At 37.0% G+C, this 21820-nt stretch overlaps 4 protein-coding genes across 4 annotated transcripts; 1 reads left to right on the top strand and 3 right to left on the bottom strand.

The window, feature by feature from the left end:
• Positions 1–1492: 1492 nt before the first annotated feature.
• On the bottom strand, positions 1493–6333 carry LOC116293206 (ubiquinol-cytochrome-c reductase complex assembly factor 1). Its single transcript, XM_031700607.2, has 10 exons — positions 6233–6333; positions 6003–6120; positions 5394–5543; positions 4568–4684; positions 4253–4325; positions 3712–3769; positions 3125–3233; positions 2471–2551; positions 2160–2203; positions 1493–1986 (listed from the first exon to the last, which is right to left on the bottom strand). Exons 2-10 carry the CDS (start codon positions 6081–6083, stop codon positions 1791–1793), a joined length of 909 nt encoding a protein of 302 aa, XP_031556467.2. The 5' UTR covers positions 6084–6120; positions 6233–6333; the 3' UTR covers positions 1493–1790.
• A 109-nt stretch (positions 6334–6442) lies between these two features.
• Positions 6443–10764, top strand: LOC116293190 (lipid droplet-associated hydrolase). The gene is made up of 3 exons (XM_031700587.2): positions 6443–6671; positions 8499–9055; positions 9209–10764. The coding sequence occupies exons 1-3, from the start codon at positions 6446–6448 to the stop codon at positions 9416–9418; spliced, it is 993 nt and encodes a 330-aa protein (XP_031556447.2). The 5' UTR covers positions 6443–6445; the 3' UTR covers positions 9419–10764.
• A 1304-nt stretch (positions 10765–12068) lies between these two features.
• Positions 12069–14394, bottom strand: LOC116293156 (melatonin receptor type 1A-like). The gene has a single exon (XM_031700551.2). The coding sequence runs from the start codon at positions 13608–13610 to the stop codon at positions 12576–12578; it is 1035 nt and encodes a 344-aa protein (XP_031556411.1). The 5' UTR covers positions 13611–14394; the 3' UTR covers positions 12069–12575.
• Positions 14395–16155: 1761 nt separating this feature from the next.
• LOC116293205 (ubiquitin C-terminal hydrolase PSMD14) lies at positions 16156–21242 on the bottom strand. Its single transcript, XM_031700605.2, has 13 exons — positions 21097–21242; positions 20712–20783; positions 20282–20294; positions 19821–19927; positions 19560–19630; positions 19123–19204; positions 18899–18967; positions 18719–18826; positions 18249–18323; positions 17275–17367; positions 17038–17070; positions 16670–16732; positions 16156–16477 (listed from the first exon to the last, which is right to left on the bottom strand). Exons 1-13 carry the CDS (start codon positions 21145–21147, stop codon positions 16382–16384), a joined length of 933 nt encoding a protein of 310 aa, XP_031556465.1. The 5' UTR covers positions 21148–21242; the 3' UTR covers positions 16156–16381.
• Between the last annotated feature and the right edge of the window lie 578 nt (positions 21243–21820).

Raw genomic sequence — 21820 nt, 5'->3', positions numbered from 1 at the left:
CTAAAGGGTTTTACACTGTTTTGTCAAGCTATTGCTGTAGGTAACACTCAAATGGCATCCATCAGCATTAGTGCGCGCCTTCTTCCATTTTGATTGGTTCAGTCGACTTATGACATGGTAAATATTTTCTTATGGATACAAATTTATCGTCGTATTTGCAATACAAAGGTTTTCTCTTGAGGTCCCATTTTCCATGCGCGCGCTCATCAGTGATGTCATAATGGATTGAATCTGGACTGTCGACATATTAAAGAATTGTTTGCGAAACTCAAGAATTTCCTTTTTCTACGAATCAAGGATGGCATCAGGGGTAAAAAAGAACTTCGTGGAATTTAAAAACAAACTGTCCAAAACACTTCGTGTACGCAAAAGCGCTAACAAGTATAAAGTTACAAAAGAAAAGACAGATGTCACCTCGGCCGTCAAAATGAACGGATCTGCGAATATGACCAAGGAAGAAGAAACGAGCGGAGAATGGACAGAAGATCTTTGTATTTTACAGCTAGTAAAGCTAGAGGAGGTGAGCCCTGATTGGCTGACGAACGAGGAATGGGGTAATGAACAACTTGATACTGAGGCCGAGAAGGAAGGACTGTTAGGTTTTTTAAAAAGTTAAACGTAAAAATTGTTATCAGCAATCGGACTCTATGATAACATTTTAAGCTCTGATCACTTTCGTTTTTGTTTTGGTCAAATTAAACGATTTCAGTGGGGCAAACGTTTTTCAATCTTCTTTTGATTATTTTTTTCCGTCATGAATTTCCTTTTTGACATCGAATCTCAAATGTAATCAAAGCAAAGAGAGCCATTGTTTTTCGATTTAGGACGTAGAAAACTAAAAGATAGGCCCGCGGCCGCGCGCATTTTGTCAACTTAGAATTCAATCTCGTACCCAGAGCCTGCGTTTCTTCTGGCCTGCAGCGAAGAACCGAGGGCTCTGGCATAATCCATTTTTTGAGACCAGGATTTCTTGTACTTCCGGTTCAAGAGCGCATGCGTTCAAAGACTTGCCAAAAATTAAAAATATTTTCCCGATTTCTAATTTTTCCTATGATCTTTACTTTGATTTTTGCTTTGATTTAATTTTTAATTTGATTATTTTGATTGGTTATATCTTTTTTCGAAAATTGCGCATGCGCCAAAAAATGTATTATGCCAGAGCCCTCGTTATTTGCTGCAGGCCAGAAGAAACGTGGGCTCTGGGTGCAAGATTGCTTAGAATTACGCATTCTCAAATCTAGATTTGGATTCTATCCCACATGGCTTTAGTCTCCCCCACAGCTGCTTTCAGTGTCGTCACGCAACGCTTCTGAAAGCAGCTGTGGGGGAGACTAACATGACTTAGAAACTAAAGCACCATATGAGATGTCTTTGATGCATGCTTTTGCATGTTGCGACAAGAGAACATAGGTAAAGTGCTTTCTGGTGATTATCCTTTTGGCCACCTTTTTGAAAGAAGACCTGATGAAGTCATTATTTTTAAACAACGGAATCAAAGAGAAGGTATGTTTATTAAAATATAATGAGGTACAACTCAACAAAACTCGAAGACCATCCCATTAAACTTAGTCCTTCATTGAAGTCTACACAATATTTCAATACTTGTGTTTTGATAATTTCAGTATTTATCACATATTTACAGTTTTTGTTTCACGTTAATATTATAACACAGTTATCTTCGTGTATCGTAAAGTTGCATTTTAGCTTCTTATAAAACTTCTTTACATTGGTGTTTCCACAAAGAAGTATGGGATTTGACATTACATGATTACTTTACTTCATAAATCACACTAATTGGCATGGTATGATTGGTATAAGAAGGGAGGCTGTTCTTTAGCAGTCCTAAAGGGCAGCCATGGTACTTTTCCTGTCGTAAGGAGCTCTTCAGGATCCAGATTATCAAGGTGTTGTACTTGTCTACGTACATATTTGACTAGGTTTGCCAACTGTGAGGCATCTGTCTGTCTTTTGTCATAAAACATGTTCCTACAACAAGAAGAAAAACAACCAAAAACCTGAGAAACCACTGGCAAACAATGCTGGGGCCTTAACCACAGGAAATTATTACTTTTGTTTTGGTTCCCTTAATCTCTAGGTATGGTGGAAACTTTCTTTATAATCTGATTGACTCTTATATCATATAGCAGTTGACTACTAACCTCCATAAAGCTGCGGCCAACACTCTGTCATGTGACAATAAACCCTAAATATACAAAAAAAGTTAATCGATATTGATAACAATGTGCATTCTGGGATAGCTTGGGTATCAATATTACAAACCCCATGTCTCTTCATTGAACTTTTTGGGGATGGTCTACATGTTGGATTCTGGGATAGCTTGGGTATCAATATTATTAACCCCAAGCTGTCTCTTCAATGACCTTTTCTGGGGTAGTAAATAGTGGATTCTGGGATAGCCTGGGTAATAATGTCAGAAACCCCTTATTGACTAGGGACTAGAAGACCATACCTCATCATATGCAAATATCAGGCCATAGAATTCCTGAACAAGTTCTCTGAGGCTCTCTCTTGCAGTTGTTGAATCTATCTCCTAATTAAAACCAATACAAAAGTAAATATATCAATGTTAGGATCGAGGAAAGAAATTATCTTCTGCACACATAACAATATTGCAAGCATTCATTCCAGGGATTGTGCTAAGATTTGCTCAAATTGATTGTAATGTCAGTAGTGTAACAATACAATCTTACAGGGAAGACAGGATACTTTTTAATGGAGTAGGGCTAAGAAGGACTTTTCAAAAGGAATGGGGGATAATCTCTGTTTTTTTTTAAATTCTTTTAACAGAAATCAAACTAATACAAAAGTATACCTTATTTTCCTAAATAACAATAATAATAAATGATATTCTGGTAGCCTCCCAGCTCTGTCAACCCTGTTTTACCCTGGATATCTTGAAGCCCCATTATTTTGCACCTTTTAGCCATTCCTTTACAAGGTTTGAGATAACCAGACTTCATTGTATTCAAAAAACCCTTATCAACACAAGTAAAATGATTCCCTAGATGCATTAAAATTATCAAAAAAATATTTTTTCATCCTAGAAACACAGGATTTTTATGTTCAAATGATCACTGTAAGCACAAGATGATGGTTGACTTACCCCAATTTTCTTCATCCTTGCCTCTACATCTTGCCACATTATCTCAACCAGCTTTCGGTACATGAACTGCCCATCTTTCCCCTCTGCCTTCAGCCTCACCAAACACATCCTAAAACAGTTTTTCATTGGCATTGTTATTGACTAATCTAGGTAATTTAGGAGTTATTTTCTATATCGACAAGATGGAGGATAGTAAGCAAGATAATCCCAAAAATCTTTAGAAATTATTAATTTGTTTGCAAGGTAGTAATGTGTATGTCATGGTAAATGGTAATGTTGGTGGAATTCTCATAAGTGGCAGGAACATAGCAAGGTCTCTGTTAAAATGGGGGGGGGGGGGGGGGGGAATGTACAGTACAATTTTCTCACCAATACACATGTGTAAGCATTTCATGTTAGAGCTTCCCTCCATATTCACAGGTTTAGTAAAATGTTTTGGAGAAGAGGTTACTTCTCTTTTGGGGAAGGAGTTGCTTCCCCTCTAGTTGCACCACTGTTTAGTTGTTAATACCATCAACATGGTCTGCTATGTCTTTGTCTTTAAACTCGCTGGAGAATGATCTTGATAAAGGAAGTTTTTAACTTACCAAATGTGGAGTTGATTGATCATGAACCAGGACTGGAAAGTATCAGGCATGCTACAGGCTAAAACAATCATGAAAAGCTATTCGTCAAAATATTTAATTCTTGATTAATTGTAGTAATAATTGAAATATTGTATACTATACAATTTAGAGGATGAGTATAAGAGAGATCAGTATACACTGAATTGAAATATGGCAACCAATTTGAATAAGTATTGTTCTATACTGACTATCCTCTTGTTCAAGTAAAATGCTTTCATGTTTTCACTTAAACAAGAGCCTATAGTCAGTGCAGAACAATACTTATTCAAATTGGTCACCATATTTTGATTCAATGTACAGGGGAGCTTTAGTGTATTTCAATACACTGAATCGAAATATGGTGACCAATTGGAATTGTTCTGCACTGACTAGCGACTGACTAGCCTCGTGATCACGTGCAAACATAAGAGCATTTTCACATGTATGAGAGGCTAGTCAGTCGCTAGTCAGTGCAGAACAATAGTTATTCAAATTGGTCACCATATTTTGATTCGGTGTATACCTTCATAAAAATCATCATAATTGACTTCCTCTATACAAGATCTGTACATCGTCATGGCACTTCTCCACAACACCTATGGAGGATAGCATTGCAGTCAGTTAAGAAGTAAGTGGATTATCTATTCAATTATTAATTGCTAAAATACATGTTTGTTTGCTTGATTAATTGAGGGACTGATCAATACATTCATCCAGCCTGTCAATAAGTCATCAATTGAGACAATTGTTCATTGACTCAATCTGTCAGTTGGTCAGTCAGCCAAACAGTAAGTCACTTAGTAAGTCCAACAAAATGGTACCTGATCTCAGTACTTACAGAGCTTCTAGAATTAATGCCACTGAACCAGCCAACGAACTTTGCTATCTTGGTACCCAATGTTTCTGGTTCTGGGGCAGTAGCTGTCATTGTACCATCACCACCCCCCTGGGGATTCTAGAAAAACATCCATAGATATGTTAGTTTACCTACATGATCAGAATCTTACTCAGTCCCCGTCCACACTGTGCTGGATAAATTTGAATCCATAACTTTCACACCGAAACCGAAAAAAAGTTTTCCGTCCACACATGAAAACGGATAAAATGTTTCGCATCCACACTAGTCCGATCAGAGGCAGCAAAAACACTTCATTGCACATCTGAGCATGTGCATCAAAGCTGAAATTGAGCCCATTTTTAGCCTTCTTGCCATGTTTCCATGACAATCATGATGTCATCGTATTCGAAAAATTTCAGATACGAAATGTTCTCCATCCACACTAATACGGCTAGCCAATGTTTTCAAATAATATTGTTCCACTCTGGAGATAGTATTCGAAAAAAAAATGTTTTCGATGAAGAATTGTTCCTGATTCGCCCGGACTAGTGTGGACAGTAGGCCTAACTGAATAACTAAAAATTCGGATTCAAATTTATCCAGCATAGTGTGGACAGGGCCTCAGTAAAATGAGCTGTGAGGTGGGCTGTTAATGTGAAGTGGACCCACCTAAAATAATGTAAATATAATAATGTAATAGAGGCTTTGCACCATCACATAATGGCAGAGTTTCCCAGGGGCAAAAGACTCTATTTTTGTGCCTCCTGTCATGGCTGCCATCACGTGATGGTGCAATGCCTCTAAAGCAAAACATACGTACACATACCTCTACTGAGGACAGATGTCTTGTGATTTGTTTGTATCTGGAAGTCTGTTGGAATGTTCTTGGGACTCTGTTTCTCTGTATTAATAATTGTCTTGATTGAATTGACTTTGCATGGTTGACCAAGGATGCATAATTTGCTCTAAAAGTTGCCTGAAAACAACAACAACAACAAAATTTAGTATATGAAGTTATTTGCCCCACTGTGTTTGAAGCTTTTCTTACTGCTCTTAAGAGAGCTAACTAAAGAAATCTGTACCTAAATTTTCTCTTTAAAGTCAGTGAATTTGTGTGGGAATCCGAGAGCGATGTCCGAACTTTTTGGTGACCGTAACACAATCCAAGCTAGCGCCGAAAAGGTGAATTAAAATATACGACCCCTACACGGCAGTGAAGGTCGCAAATTTTTTTTTAAAAACCTCACCTCCTTTCATAATTTCCCTTAAGATGGGGCCTTAAATTCAAGTAAACCTTGATCTTGATACGGTGAATATAAGCTTACGTAATAAGAAAATGATGGATAATTTACTTTAGTTATGTAATCCCAGTGTATAACGCACACCAATTATTCCGGCAATAATATTGAATATAAAGAGGCAAAAACATACAAACCTGTGACAACGATCTCCTCGTTGCAGCCACACCAACCAACTGCAACACTCCTGTAACTCGACAGCCACACAGACTGTTCATTATTAATAAATCTTTTCTCTTTTCCTTGAAGAAATTCCTATTTCCAGATCAGTGAATAAAATTCTGAAAATACTCTACAGATCGCGTAGAAACTAGAGCGTATATGCTGATTTTTTTCACTCCAGTGGATTCTATGATGTTTACGATACCTTGCTAGCTTATTACATTAAGTCTTTGATTTTTCTCTGTCTTCGAATTATAAATTTAGTTGGACACTACAGATCTTCATCTCACGCATGGTCGTCCGCCATTTTGTATTTCCAGAGAGAGAGAGACTGGAACGGCTCAATATTATGCTAATTTATTTAATGTATGCGCATATATTTGGATGATTATCATTCTTCATTCTCACACAGCAAAATATGGCGGAGTTAGGAGAAGAAGCTCCAGAAATACAGAGAAAAGTCATCCCAGTCAACGGTATTCCGACTGTTATTTCTACTCTACTACCAAGAGATACCTGCCCGAAGGTTTCTGTGGTTATCATCCCCGGTAACCCGGGATTAGTGGAGTATTATGACCTTTTCATACAAGGTTTATTTGAAGCAAGCAAGAAGACTTTGGCTATCTATGGGATTTCACATGCCGGTATGAAAAAATAATAGTTTAAAAAATGTCTTTTAGGTCATGATACATGAATTGTACTTCTATATTTTAAAAAAAATCCCTTAATAATTACTCCAATATATTCCATATATATTTTACCCTATAAAAATATTTTAGCTGTGTTGGTGTTTGGAGGGGGTGGGGGGGTCCTGTGTTTTACATAATTTGTGAGGAAAACTTAAAATAAAAACATTAAATTGTGAATAAAAAACAAATAAAAGCAAAAAGAATAGTAATTAAGCTTAAAAATATCATTAGTTCTTTGGTACTCATTTCACCAAAAGTTTTCATTTATTTATTTATATAGGTCATTTGAATTATTTCACTTCCCCTTTATTTAAAATTCCACTCCAGATTAAATTTACTAAGAAATAAGTTTTTCTTATTCTGTATTTGTTTTTACTTATTTTTTAATTTTTGTTTCTGTTTTTTGTTTTTCAAATATTTATAATGTTTTCATGGAGTCTTTCATGAGATAACTTTGAGCTGCATTCATGAATATGCATATGTATTTTAAGACCAAAAATCTCTAAAAGTTCTTGTTAATTATTGATCATAACGACAGATGTGAATTGTTCTGGTTTTCTTATGATGATATAAAGTATTTTCCTTCTTGTTTTAGAGATGTTATCTAAATTTTCCAAGCTCAATATTAGGTAAAAACTTCTTAAAATCATCATTAATTTTTTAATCATTTTACTTCAAAATTTTATCATAGACTGAAGCTGTTCACCACATTGTTCATTATCTTTTATCTTCATCACTCCAGCTGCTGGAGTTGGTATTTCTTTATCTTTTTGAGATATAGTTTGCATTTTGAAACATTCGTACAGAACGTTACTGTCAGATTATTTTGTACTGGTTTATTTTTTGGGAATTTTTGAGTTAGGCCCCATCCACACTAAGGCCGGATAAATTTGAATTTGAATTTTTATTTATTCGGTTTCATTTCGAAAATTCATTTTCGGTGAAGAATTGTTCCGGATTCGCCCAGACTAGTGTGGACGGTAGGCCTAACTGAATAAATAAAGATTCGGATTTAAATTTATCTGGCATAGTGTGGACAGGGCCTTAGATTTATTTATTTATAAGCAAACATAGTTATTATCAACTATCCAATGATTTATCAGTTTTATAAATCCCTTCAAGAAAATGTCCATATCTTCCCCAACAGAAGCTGATTTGAATTTCTAATTCTATTCTAAATTATCAATACCTCTCCCACCTAGGGGGATTAGGAATTTGAAGAGGTGGGGAGGGTCTATTCCCCCCTCCATAAAAAGTACCCTCTCTAATTAATTTCCTTCTAGCGATTTCAAATTAAATGGGTATATTTTCAACAAACATTGATGATTATCTCAAGAATAGCATTTGTGTCAATATTCCTTATGAATGAGGTGGATGAATGTGATCCAATTGAAGATGTTAAATCACCGAACCCTTTAGATTTGCGCAAGGGATAGGATGTAATCAGAGAGTGTTGATACTGGTTGCCCTGTTACGATTAGCATGGCATAGATCTCTGGCATTCTGGGCTGGACGACTCACAAACATCTTACTGGGGAACATACTTTTAACGTAATATATCAAACACGGCAAAGAGTGTTTGATCCGAGTATCTAAACACCAAGAAGGGGTTGGAAAATTGAGGTGCCCAAGTTCTTTTAACTGACTTCCAGGCGTTTGGACAGAAGATCAAACACTCTTTCAAGTGTTTGATATAGCTTCTCAAATATGGATATTTTCTGGAACTACACATTGCTTATTAATTGCAATTTATTCATAGTTATATTATTTTTCATTTTTCAGGCCATTCACCAATATTAGCAGAATACACAAAATGCCACGAAGAAGAAGCAGAAATAGAAGAAGAAGAAAAGGACCCTGTAGATCATTCACAGTCTTGTGCCATTACTACTGGAACCTACTCACTTAGAGAACAAATTGTCCACAAGAGAGTTTTTCTAGAACAGCACATCCCAAAAAATACAAAAATAATTCTGATTGGTCACTCCATAGGCGCCTACATTATCCTCGATCTCTTAAGAGAATGTGAAAGAGAAAAAGATATCATCAAATCTATTTTATTATTTCCGACGATTGAAAGAATGGCAGCATCACCTAATGGACGGTATGTTACTCCTCTGGTCAATTATTTCAAATGGTTTGCTGTGTCGACAGTTTCTCTTGTCTCATATTTCCCACAATCCTTTGTGAAGTTCTTGGTTCAGTGGTGGTTTAATGGGCGTAATGTTCAAGATGGGGTCGTGGATACCACCATACGATTAATTAACTCTGAAGCAAGTAGTAATTCGCTAGAGATGGCACGTTGTGAAATGGCTGAAGTCACAGATCTTGATGAAGAGGTAAGTAGTTGGGATTCCTGTGGTAGCCATATTTGGAAACATATGGCATTTGAGTTGAGTGCTGTAAACAGTGATTATAATGATAGTGTGTGTGTTGCAAACTTCATGGAAGCTTGATGAAATATTGAAATAGTTGTTTATTTTGTGATGCAGGTCATATCCAAACATTTGAATCAACTCATATTTTACTATGGAGCAACAGATCAATGGGCTCCTGTCTCGTATTATGAAGACTTGAAGAAGAAATTCCCTGAGGGTGAAATCTACCTGTGCGATAAGGGTATTGAGCATGCGTTTGTACTAACGTCATCTGGAGTAGTAGCTGAAATGGTGTGGGGATGGATTGACAAACTGTCAATCTAATTATGTGGTAATTGCAAAAAAAACAAGATGACCCACAAAATTATCATAGGTAGGTTATTTGTGTGTATCGGTGCTAGTGTGACATAGTGTGATTAAGGTCTTATCGTTTTTTTTTAATTAAAGACTTCTTGCAGATTACATCATATAAGTGGGGAAAAGAATATTGTTTACCGCAACTATGAAAACCCAACATCCATTGTTATAAAAAAATGTAATTATACATATCGAAAAATAGTCCTCAAATGAGTATTCAGCAAAAAATCATATTTCAGTGTGGTAGAATTGGCACAATGCAGTGTTATTCATAGTCAAAATTTCACTTAACAATCAATTTGTCATATAAATCATATTTGAATCAGAGTAAAACTATATTGATATTAGAAGACTGGATTATTATTCATGATTAATAAGATTATCAATTTATGACCATCATAATGTCAATACTTAGATCTTATTAACCGAGCGGGAGGTCTGTACGGGATAATCTTGACTGAGGTCAAGATTATCCCGTACAGACCGACCAAGCTCAGTTGATAAGAGTTTTATTATATGACCACTTTTCATTGAAAAGGACAAAATGTTTTCGCCGTAAGATTAATATGCGATCGGACCGGTTAATGCCGGAGAATCTAGTCCAGTCCGCGATGCGATCTATCCAATCAGATTGCTCGATTTGCTAGTGTCCAGGCTCTAAGATTCACGTTCATATAATAAACTAATCTAAACAATGTAATATATTTGTAAATATGGCCTTCCTGTTGCTTTCCTGTTTGATTTTATTTAATTAATAGAGAAAAGTGTTTTTTTTTAATTCTTATTAATTTTATGGGTGACATCTATCTCAACATTAGTTTATTATTTTCAATGGGATTTTATTATATTACTTTTATTTCTATTTCATATCTATACATTTATACTTATACTATTACTTATAATTATTATGAATGACAATTATGAGTATAATTGTGTATATTGCTCTACTATTCCTTTTGCTGAAACATTCTGTACAAAATTATATTATATTATATTATTCACCAATCTTTTATGGAAATTTTTAAAATATATTTATTGATTCTGATGGAAAAAAAACAAACAATGATTGTTATTTATGAGTGGATAAAATTCAAAATAAGTGACATTTATAAGGACTAACTCCTGGTTTCCTGGATCCCAAATGAGTTTTAGAAGCATTGATTTTGCATTGTAAAAAAACGTGCTTCAAGAAAAATATTTCTATTTCCTAATTATCGACTTGTGAAACTGAATTCAGAGCTGTGCTGCACGATGATTATGAAATGATGATAAAGCACTAGTAGAACAATAATGAATAAAATGAGGAGAACTCAGCTGACTAGTTTTGCTTTTCTTCATCCATCCATCCATCCATCCATCCATCCATCCAGCCATCCCATCCCATCCCATCCCATCCATCCATCCATCCATCCATCCATTCTTTCTTCTCTTTTTTTAGCGTACGCACAAGCTTAGTTCTTTCACATCCACGTGTCTCATGCGTGCATAGAAAATGTGACGACATCAGGCTGCGTTAATCGCGTTCTTTCTTCATTTCATGTTGCTTTGGATCAGGCGTGATCAATTTTAATGGTCGGGATGGCGGCGCGTTTTACGATGAGCCATGCTGAGAGTGACGCAGTCGCGTCCAGTTAGTGTATATAATCATGCGCAGAACCAGTAGTTTGCGTTGCTATTGCGCCTCGTCTCTTACTGCTGTCAATGCAATGTCGCTTAGATACTCGAATAACAATACTCCACACCCTTAGGAACCAGGAAGTCTAAAGATTTGAACTTTGCATGCTAAATTTTGAATCAAATATCGCATTCGACTCGGTCATCGCACATGACACTCTGCCGACCTCCGCACCAGTAAATTCCAATTATAAAGGAATCTGGATGAGAATTCTTATCTTCTCAATAGGATCGTCACGCAACGCTTCTCACGAACATTGCGTGACAACGTGACTATCCTAAGAACATCTGCGTAGGTCCTGCGTAGGAGCCAGACTAATATTTTCCAAACTTTTCTCTCATATGACAATATTTACTCGTAAACACTCAAAGTGCACTGAGGAATACTCTATCTAAATTTGTCTTGGTTGAAACGCACACACTATAATAATCCTAAGTGCAGCTGTTCGCACTCTACCGGTCAAAACCAAAAGTAAGAGCACTTTTAAGGAGGTTTTAAATTCACATGGAGCAGAAATAGCCGGTACTGGATGCACTGATGGAGTGGAGCTACAGATTGGAATAGATCTGATGCGAATTCTCTGTCTGGAGCGCAGTCTTGAAATATAAATTAATATAGTAACTCGATCTCTCGCTTGCATACTGCAGAGTTCTTCTGGTTTAATCTGTTATGGAAAAAAATCAATTACTATAAGGCCAATCCGATAAATTAGGATGACGATGGTGGTGGTGATATGATGCAGAATGGTGTTGTTGTTAGTGGTGATAATGATGATGCAGATGATGGTGATGATGATGGTGATGATGTAGGTGATGGTGATGACGATGATGATGATGATGCAGATGGTGATTGTGATGATGATTATGATAAAATAAAGATATCGATACCTCCCCAGCTCATTATATGAATACATCAATCAACACTTGCCAGTGATAAGCGTAACAATTTTATATCTTAGAAACAAATTTCCCAGAAACTGAACTTTACAGTTCATAAATGGACTGTATAACAAATTATTCATACATGGCTGCTAGAGGCACCTTCACATGCTTTCAGTTCGACATCGTTGAGCTGCGCCACTGCTGTACTTGCGGTGGTAATTAGAAAAGTTTTTTTTTTTTTTTACAACGATAATGTTTCCTTGACGCGAAGTAATCAGAACTCGTGTGCAACGACCTTGCGAAGCTTCATCGTATGACGGACATACGGCTTGCCTCGTAGGCTTTCACGACGCAAACTAAGAACGTTTCACGAAAAGTAAAACTACACCTGCACTGAAACATGTGGACAACTCAGCTAAAGATCACACCCTGTATCATCCCGTCTTGAAACTTGTCTGTTGGACCTCTTGACATCTTTTTATACTAGATTAAATTAAAAAGTTTTACATTGTGCTAAACACGAGCGGCCCTAAATGCTTTCGTTCACAATGTTTGTTCTTTCACACTTTCATTTTATTCGAATCCTGTTTTCTCGTTGTGTGTGGCTCGCGCTGAACTCTATCTCCGTCAAATCATTGCGTCGCCTTCGTTGCAGACTCTTACAGCCTAAAATCTTGGCGTATTCCGACCTGAATGTTTGATTAAGAAAGCCGTACAGTATAGGGTTTGTAGCAGCACTTGTTATGACCAGATAATCGTACGTTAAATGCGCCCAGCGCGGTATAAACACGCCAATCAAAAACAGTGTTCCTATGACACAGACAGGTGTCCAGAGCAAGAAAAACACTATCATGACTGCGAACACTACTTTAGTGATTTTCACTTCCTCGACTCGTGACTTGAGATTCTGAGTTTTCGCCCTCGATAAAGATGGAGCCACTTTGTTAACATGTTGCCTGACATGGCGAAATACCTTGAAGTAACAGACGAAGATGGTCAACATTGGGATAGATATGAAGGCAAAGTGTGCGGGGAGAAGGACGGCCATCTGTAGCTTCTTTGTAGGAAAAACAGGGATGCAAAATAGATGTGGTCCAAACTGATACTTAACTTCTAGTCCAGTAGGGATTCCAATTATTATCGCCATGCTTATTACCAACGTAGTACTTATGACTATAATAGTTGACTTACGAGTGAAGATTGTCTTGTATAGATTAGGTTTGACAACACAGAAATACCTGTTAATAGCAGTCATGGACACAATAAACATGGAGAACGTGCTCCATAGAAGAATGCTAGTTCCCTGTATATGACAGGCTACCTGTCCGTATGGCCAATCCCCGGTGGTGGAGCTAGCAACACACAAAGAGAAGTCGAGGAGAGCAACACACAGGTCAGCAGTGGATAGTACGGTGATGTATTGATGGGTGATGGATCGCAGGGACTTGCTTCTCCATACTGCAGCAAGGACCATAACGTTTCCACCAATGGCAACGATTTCGAGCAACACGAACAAAAACGTTTCGAAAACGATTTGCACTTCTGTTCGGTGGCTTGTTCTTTCTCTCCAGTTTCTCAGGTCTTCGAGATTTGTTTGGTCCATTGTGCTTTTTTACTACTTCTAGTGCGTGTTTTCTTCTTAAACTTTGTTACATACGCGTCCGAGAAAGTTACCAATCTTAGCTCGAGTTTTCCCTTAGCATTCCTCGATACTTTCTAATATTGAGTATTCCTTTCTAGTTAACCGATGCTTAGGAAGAATGGTTTCGTATTCAAAGTTTCTTTTTGAACTCGTTAATAAATACCATACAGTCTAATTTCCATTTCAAATCCCACGATAATATATTGTCCAATACTCTGCTTGCTTTAGAGTAGGGAGTAAGGAAGTCTCTGCCAAGCAGAGTAATTTGATTGTCCAAGGATTTTTTCTTGATTAAGCAAAGAGCCGGTATTCCAAGTTCAAGTATCTGTCACCTTCCCACATGAAGCTCTTACTGAATGTCGCATTTCTCGGTAAATGTTTTAGTTCCTGTTTGTCGTCCTTTTTTTGCCTGTTTTCATTCCTCATTCATTTTGGTTTATTAATATATGTTGCCGATAATAACAGAAGTTTCCGCTTCACTCGTTCCGATGCACTGTATCCTCGCTTTAAAATCCTCACAGACGGGATGCGAAAAGTCTTTTTCGCTTGGCCAGTTTTTTCTCAGGATTTTCTTTGATTTGCTTGAAGCTTTAAAAACCAAAGTTTCTCGGTTCTTGCTCAAAAGAACAAACGTAGACTTCTACAAAAACTGGCACACGTATACGCGCTCCGTTTCTAATTTGCTTCGTGCTCTGAATAGAAATCTAATTCTTGTTGCCTAATATACGCGAACAAATCTTTACGATATAAGAACGGCACTTCACAAGTAATAAAATAGCATTTATCGGACAGGTTGGTCCCAATGTCGCCGAATGCGTCATCTGTTTCCTCTGACTACCTTAACTCTGCTCTCTCATTTGCTGACACCCTGACAACACAACCAGACTTAACGGAGTTTGTTTATGTTATTAAATATTCGCCCAAAAACTAATCATTTCTTGATTACCTTATCTTTGATATTTGCTCTTCAAAGTGGGACCACCTTATTCGCACATCATATTGTTACAGAGCACCTTTTGAAATATTTTAATAGTTTTTAGTTGTGTTATTACGCCCAAGAACAATGCTTTCATTCTTGTAGTTGTTATGTTCTCCGTCTTTGTCCTGCGTTAAACCAATTTCACGGCGGTTTTTCTTAGATGTTATCGTATTTGTTTGACTTCTATTCTCTTGTCAGTGGTTATTGCCGAGAGATTTGTTGGATACCCACCGTTAACTGTACTAGCAGGAAAAAAAAACTACACAAAGTATTCAGCCCACTCGAGAACACATTGCATGCGCGCAGCTGGAAAACGCACAAACATGGGAATCGTTAGAGTAAGTAATATACCATCCATATAAGTTTGTTTGGGCTAAAAAAAGAGGAATGGACAGGGCAGTTGGAAAATATGACAAATTTTGGAGTCGATGTTAATTGGGCATTGATGTATGGCGCTGCATGTTTGTTAGGATGGGTAGGAGGAGTCACTTGATTTTACATCTAGACACGTCATTCAAGGTGCACCTGTTATTATCAGTCTACTCTCCACTTCAACCAAGTTCTTTTTATAACTTACTCACTGTCAGTCTGGGAATCTAATATTCATTAAAAATCTTGATGCAATGAAGACAGCATAAATAGCACCTTTGGACACAGGTTAAAATAACCTTCGAGTTCTTTCGACCCTGAAACAACCTCTGGGCTGATCTAAGTCAGGGCATGACTAACTCACTGATCAAACCCTGAAACAACCTCTGGGCTGATCTAAGTCAGAACACGGCTAACTCACAGATCGAATTGGAATTTATAGTGTTCGGTTTAGCGGAGAGGAAAAATGGAGAAGCCGTAGAAAAACGCTCGAATCAAATGAGATGCAAAGTCTCGAGAATAAATCAGCTGTACTTCAAAACCACCTTCTATATTTTACTTCAAAACATTTATTTTTCTGCTGCTTGTCCAGTGTTATGAGATAGGCTGTCTCGGCAAATGTTGGCATTTTTTAGTTCCAATTTTTTGATGAATCCTTATAGCATGGTAAATACATTTTACATATATACAAACACTTTTTGATGTGCCCGAAAGAACCGCCTGAAATGAGATGCGCGCGATGGTCGCTACGAAACGCGCATAGCAAAAACAAACTTGAATTACTTAAACCATATTCTAAAAGGGTTTTCTTGAGGTAACTCGATACTTTGGTTTGCTTTAAGATTTGTTTAGAAGAGTATTGAAGACAGAAGAGTGGAAATGGATAATGAGGGAAGGGGAGGGGAGGGTAAAAGAGTGAGGATCATGAAGGCTCTTGTAAAAGATGACGACAGGACAGGATGTAGTCTCCCTCGCATCCGTTTTTAGTGTCGGTCGTCACGCAAGGGGAGGGAGCATTGCGTGATGACCGACACTAAAAACGGATGCGAGGGAGACTAGACGGGATGCAGGAAGGGTAAAAGGATTACAAAATATTTTTCAAACGTAGTGCCGTGAAATATTTGTTGTGTATCCGTTAGAATGTTACACCCAATTAAATCTCAGTACAATTTAACTTTAATGAGTTCTTTAGTATCTTACACACAGTATTGTCTTCAATGCACAATATAGAGTGGTATTTGAAAACCACTATCTGCAACAATGTGTGTCCTCAGACCAATCACCACTATCCCCTCCCCCTGTCAGGAAAATGGACAAGGAGAGGGGTTAGCTATAAATAGAAGGCTAAGGTGTAGAAATGGAGCTAGTTTTGATAGTGTTATTATTAGAATACAACCGAGTTGATCATTGCAGCCAAACACTGTACAATATTAGATGTCATCACAACTTCTACGTTTTCTTCAAGATGGCGTTTGGGGTCCTGAAATACAAGAATTAATAAGATACATCAATAATGATTGCCATTTTCATGATAATTCTGCATACATTACGTGTGATGCCCAAAAAAAAAAGGGAAAGAATCATCTATGGCTGCTTCCATGTTGGTTGAATTAAATAAATTATTTTGACTTTTGTTTGGTCATGGCAGCCATTTCAATTATGTCTAGTTCACCTGTTTTCCAACGTTTTTTATGGCCAGTTGTTCTGGTGTCATACTCTCTTCTTCTTCTAAAGCCTGCATTTGAATGACGACAAAACAATATCAATACTTGCTTAGACTGACCACAGTAAATCCGTGAAACTTTAGTAATACTAAATAGCACAATTTCATGCAAATTCCATTGTTTTCTATTGTTTAATTAGCACTATTTTATACTATTTAGTAATTAGTGTTTCACGGATTAATCGTTTGCACTCTACCACAATGATATAACAATAGGACCAGCCTAATGTTGGTGGAGCATTGCCCAATATTTTAAACCTTGTGAGCAAATATCAAAAGAAAAAACACTTTGGATGACACTAATGAATTAACCATACCTTGTTATAGTTTTTGACCAGATCCAGCATTTCCTAAACAATACAAAAAAAAAATTAGTACCTCATTTGTTGAACTTTTTAAATCCTTTTTAACTTTTTCAAAATACACGAGACAATACATAATAATTATGGATACAACTCAAACAAAGAATCTTATTCTCAAGGGAATGACACATGGTCTCAAATGGAAAAAAATGTTATGGCCAAGGTAAAGAGGTTTATTCTTAAACACACTACCTTAATTCTACTCTCGTTCAAAGAACAGTGGTCGCTATAATCCTGCAAGGTTAGACCATCCATCCATGTCTTCTTGTGTAAGTTCAATAACATCTAAAGTAGATTAAACTATCATGATTAATTTCATTTCGTACCTATTTTGAATTTCATGATTGAGTAACCATGACAACCAGGGTAGCTATCATTCCAGACATCTGTTCTTTTCTTTTTTGTTTTTAGTTAAATGTCCGACAGTCTGGTTACCCTGGGTTACTGCAAACAGTTTGATGGAGTAGGTGAATCATGTGTGTCACAGGATAGAAAATGAAAAAATGTCAAAGTAGTTAAAGGACAACCTGGTTGGTTTACTTAGTTGGGAACCGGTGTTGTGAGGTCGTGTTTGAAGCCTCCACAGCTAGTTCAACACTCAGGTTCCTAAAATATCTGAGCAGAAGGTGCTGCCTTTGCTCTAAGAAAACATCTGCAAATGGTTAGACCTTCGCCATAGTGACTTACTTAGAAATGTTGAACATAGAGGGCCACGAGTTTGACAGTTCTAAGTTGTCAACTGTCATGTGTCACCCTCTCTAAATAAAGTTGATTACTATTTTTTATTACATACAGAACACAAATTTCCATGATTAAATATTTCCTCAAGCCTTTTCTTGGTAATTTTTCAATCGAGACACTGAAGGACTTGCTTATCTTCATATCTATACACATCCTCTGGTGATTTTTATACTCCCTCACGCACTAACAACAACACAATTGCAGTTTAGGGACTAGTTTCGTCCGTTTATTAGGACTTTTCCTCAAGTCATCTTGACTTACATGCTTCTCAAGTTAGTAAGTCATTTTAAAAGCTTCAGAAGGGGTTTATGGCAAGAAGGTTATCTTACATTTCTATATCAGCTCACTATCTGGACCCCCAGTTTGAAATACCCTAGTTCTCTCAAACTTTGCACTGATTAAAAAAAAGTTGAAAACATCTTTACCTTCTGTTCTAGTTCATTCTTGCGATAGTTTATAGATATTGAATAGTAATGACGATTTAAGCCATGGATCATAGCCTACAACATAGAAAGTAAAGCATTCATAAAACCATTTTCTACCAAATAAATGATTTCTGTAAATTTCTTGGCAGTATTAGAGTTATTCAGTTCCCCTATAGAATAATTAATAGTCTAATAGACAGTAGTATGCATTAAACCATCAGTTTAGACTTTGTTAGGTTTAAAGTTTCCTCCCTATGCAATATCTAACAAGTTAAATTTGAATTTGATCTGTGAGTTATCTGTGGCCTGGCTATGACCTACCCAGAGGTTGTTGCAAGGTTCAATAAAAATTGAAGCTGAAATAATGTGCAGAGGGAAGGGTGGGTTCTTGTAAATTCTATGGTACTCGGCCCTTTAGAATTTCCTTAAGTCTTCATTTAGAATGAGAGCTTTGAGGTATCTTTAATTACCTGTATAGAGGGTTTCTGTAGATGTCCAAGGTTAGATGTAGTTTGTCTAGGCTCTTGACCAAGTACCATCATGTTGGGATTGATCAGTCGGAAAGCATCAATAACAACCTGAAATAAGCATCCTATTAATAATACCTAATAACCCAAACCAGTGGCTGGCTGATTGATCAAGGGGCTTACCTTTCCTTTCACACTCTGGATAGGATCCACTACAACAGCAACTGCTCTTTCTGATAAGGCTTCAAAACTCTGTAAAAGAAAAGAAGTTAACTCATTGCTTTAGATTATTCAGAGTATTAAGATGTTTTTTTAAAGACATGCAAAGCTTTATCTTGACACAGGATTTACCATACAGGTGTCAGTTCTGACAGCAACAGACTCCCTACTACTCCCGGACTACTTACTTGTTGAGTATTGATGTCGACACCTGACAGCCAGCAACCAAACCCAGGATGTGAATGGTACCACCCTACAACCATCTCTGGTCTGGGATGCATAAAATAAGATAATTACAGTGAGCTGTTTTCATGTTTATTTATGATAAACAAGTTGTCTTATAGCACTGTTACAATCTTGGATAAAACTTGTTGGGACTTCTTTATTTTTCAGAGAACCAGATTGTAAAATTTTGCAAAATGGCCCAACAATTCCCTGTCTCCAAAATACAATGTTGTCTTGAAAGGTTTGGTGGCTAATAGGTCACAACTTTGTCGTGGGAGGGAAGGTTATTTTATTCAGCCTAAGAGTGTAGTGAGTATCATTTCAACTGAACAAAATGTAAGAAAGCCCCAACACTTTTTCCCCAGGATTGTGATTAGGGTAAAGCATTCTTAATGCCAACCTTCCAGTCTGTTTTAACATATCCAACATCTTAGCTTGAAATACTGGATCAACAGCTTCTACACTTACTCCCTAAAACAATATCAACAATATAGATGTACATGGATAATGTCGTAAATAAATCATTTGATATTTCACTGCAATTTCCCACATAAGCCCTGCATTCCCATTCCTCTCATAAATAATCAACCCTCCCTTGTTACTACAGTGTATATAAAAGTTCAACAATGACATGCTAAATTTCAACTATGCTTTTACTTACTGTTCCACTCTGTGGCATAGCAAAGACATCAATGACTCTGACAGTGTAATCATCAACAAACTCCCCTAACATGAGACCCATAACTTCCATAGGGACACCAGCACGGCCTAATGAATGACAGCGAAAAATATTTATGTATATGGTTTAATACAGTGAGCCACGAGAAAGAAGTGTGCTGTTTGCTTGTTTTGACAATGCCTGATTGGAAGAAACAGTTGTATACTGCCAAATATGCAACAGCTTTCCTGCTTTATGATTGCCATGAGAAAGAAGTATAATGTTTGACTATTTATACTACACCATTGAAAAAAACTAGGCTGCAATGCCTGATGGGAAAGAGTGGTATACTGCCAAATATGCAACAGCTTTCATGCATTGTGATGGGTGTATTTTTAAAGGTATGAGATAAAATATGTCTTTATCAGTTTATGTGTATTGCTCTATCAAGATGTTTGACTTACCATGTTTAAGCATCTGTGTGACGCAGATATGAAATGGATAAAAATAACAACATATTAACAATTGTACTTTACACACAAACATATGTTATAGTATGATAAAGTATGGCAGAGCAAATCAATGAGAAAAACTCAGTCATTTCATGGATAAATGAATGAAATATCCAGGGGGTCAGCTAATATCCCCTTCTCTCTTTGACAACCTTGTGTTAGTGAATGTACAAGACAAAGCAATATTAATATTAATAATATTTTACCCATTTTCATGATTATTAAACCAACTTTGCTCAAGATGTCTGGGATTGTGGTTTCCGTACTTTGTCCGACTGTCGAGATTTTGACTGAGAGAATCACAAAACGCTGAGGTGTCAGATGAGGGTTTTCTGGGTGGCTTAATACTATGAGTATGGTATGATAATTAACCACTACCTACCTTCAGAAGAGCTAGAGAAGATATGTAAACTTGTTCTGCTGTGTCAACGACTGGAGCATCGCTAGGGGTCCCCTGGAAACAGAACACCATTGATGTTATAGCACATTACTACACTTACAGGTAAGTTAAATACTAGGTATTAAGTTTATACTTGACGGCCAAATACGTTAAAAAAAATTTTTTAAATTCACTTCTAAGCTTCCATGCACGATCCTTCTAATCTCTCAATACTTTCATTATGTTAGAACTTCATTTAAAAAACATCATCATATGTTTTTTTGGAGTTTTTTTCTCTCTCAACAAATCATTTTACTTTCTGGTTATAAGGACTTTCAGTGTCAAATATAACACAAAAACCAAACAAAATATAAAGTTTAAGACTAACCTGACCAACACCAGGTAATCCTCCAGATCCTAGCCGTAAAATTCTGTCCATATTGTATTATTTTTGATTGTTTTTATCGTCTTGAAAGAAAACTTTTGTCAAATGACACAGCATAAAATTCAATATGGCCGGCAACTTAGCGCATGCTCGCGTGAAGTTTGCCTAGCATAACGCGGGCTCAGGGATAATCACACAGGGATCCCAAAGCTTGTCCAAAGCCTCTTAAAGCGTGCACTGGGCTGCACCTAATCTTTGTTAGGGACCGATCGTTTATTGCGTCTCAGGGAGGGGGGAGGTGGTCTCTTCGCGAAAAAATGAAATGAAAGCTGTGCCCCCCTCTAAAATCATTAAATGGAAAATGTACCCATCCCCATTCAACACTACTAAAGACGAACTCCCCCCCCCCAAATTCAGTCACAAAAATGTACCCCCCAAATTTTTACTGGTTTTAAAAACGTACCCTCCCTCTCCATATTTCCTCCAACCCCCCTGGGACGTAATAAACAATCGGTCCCTTATGCACCGCTATTTGGGAGGAGGGGGTACTCTGGTACATTTTAGGTGTATATTTTTTAGAACTTCCAAATGCTACTGACTTTAGTAGACAGAGAAAACAATGTTGCATTACTGACGTATTATAGTGCCATATTTTGCTTGGTTTTCCTGTTTGCTTGCCACATTTTGCCTTGAAATATGTAAATTCATTTTGATTTGATTTTCATTT

Source organism: Actinia tenebrosa, unplaced genomic scaffold (genome assembly GCF_029948245.1).
Source record: "Actinia tenebrosa isolate PJP-AT-01 unplaced genomic scaffold, QUT_ActTen_1.0 PGA_scaffold13__45_contigs__length_12533684, whole genome shotgun sequence".
Lineage (NCBI taxonomy): Eukaryota > Metazoa > Cnidaria > Anthozoa > Actiniaria > Actiniidae > Actinia > Actinia tenebrosa.
This window is presented reverse-complemented; position numbering and strand designations above follow the sequence as displayed.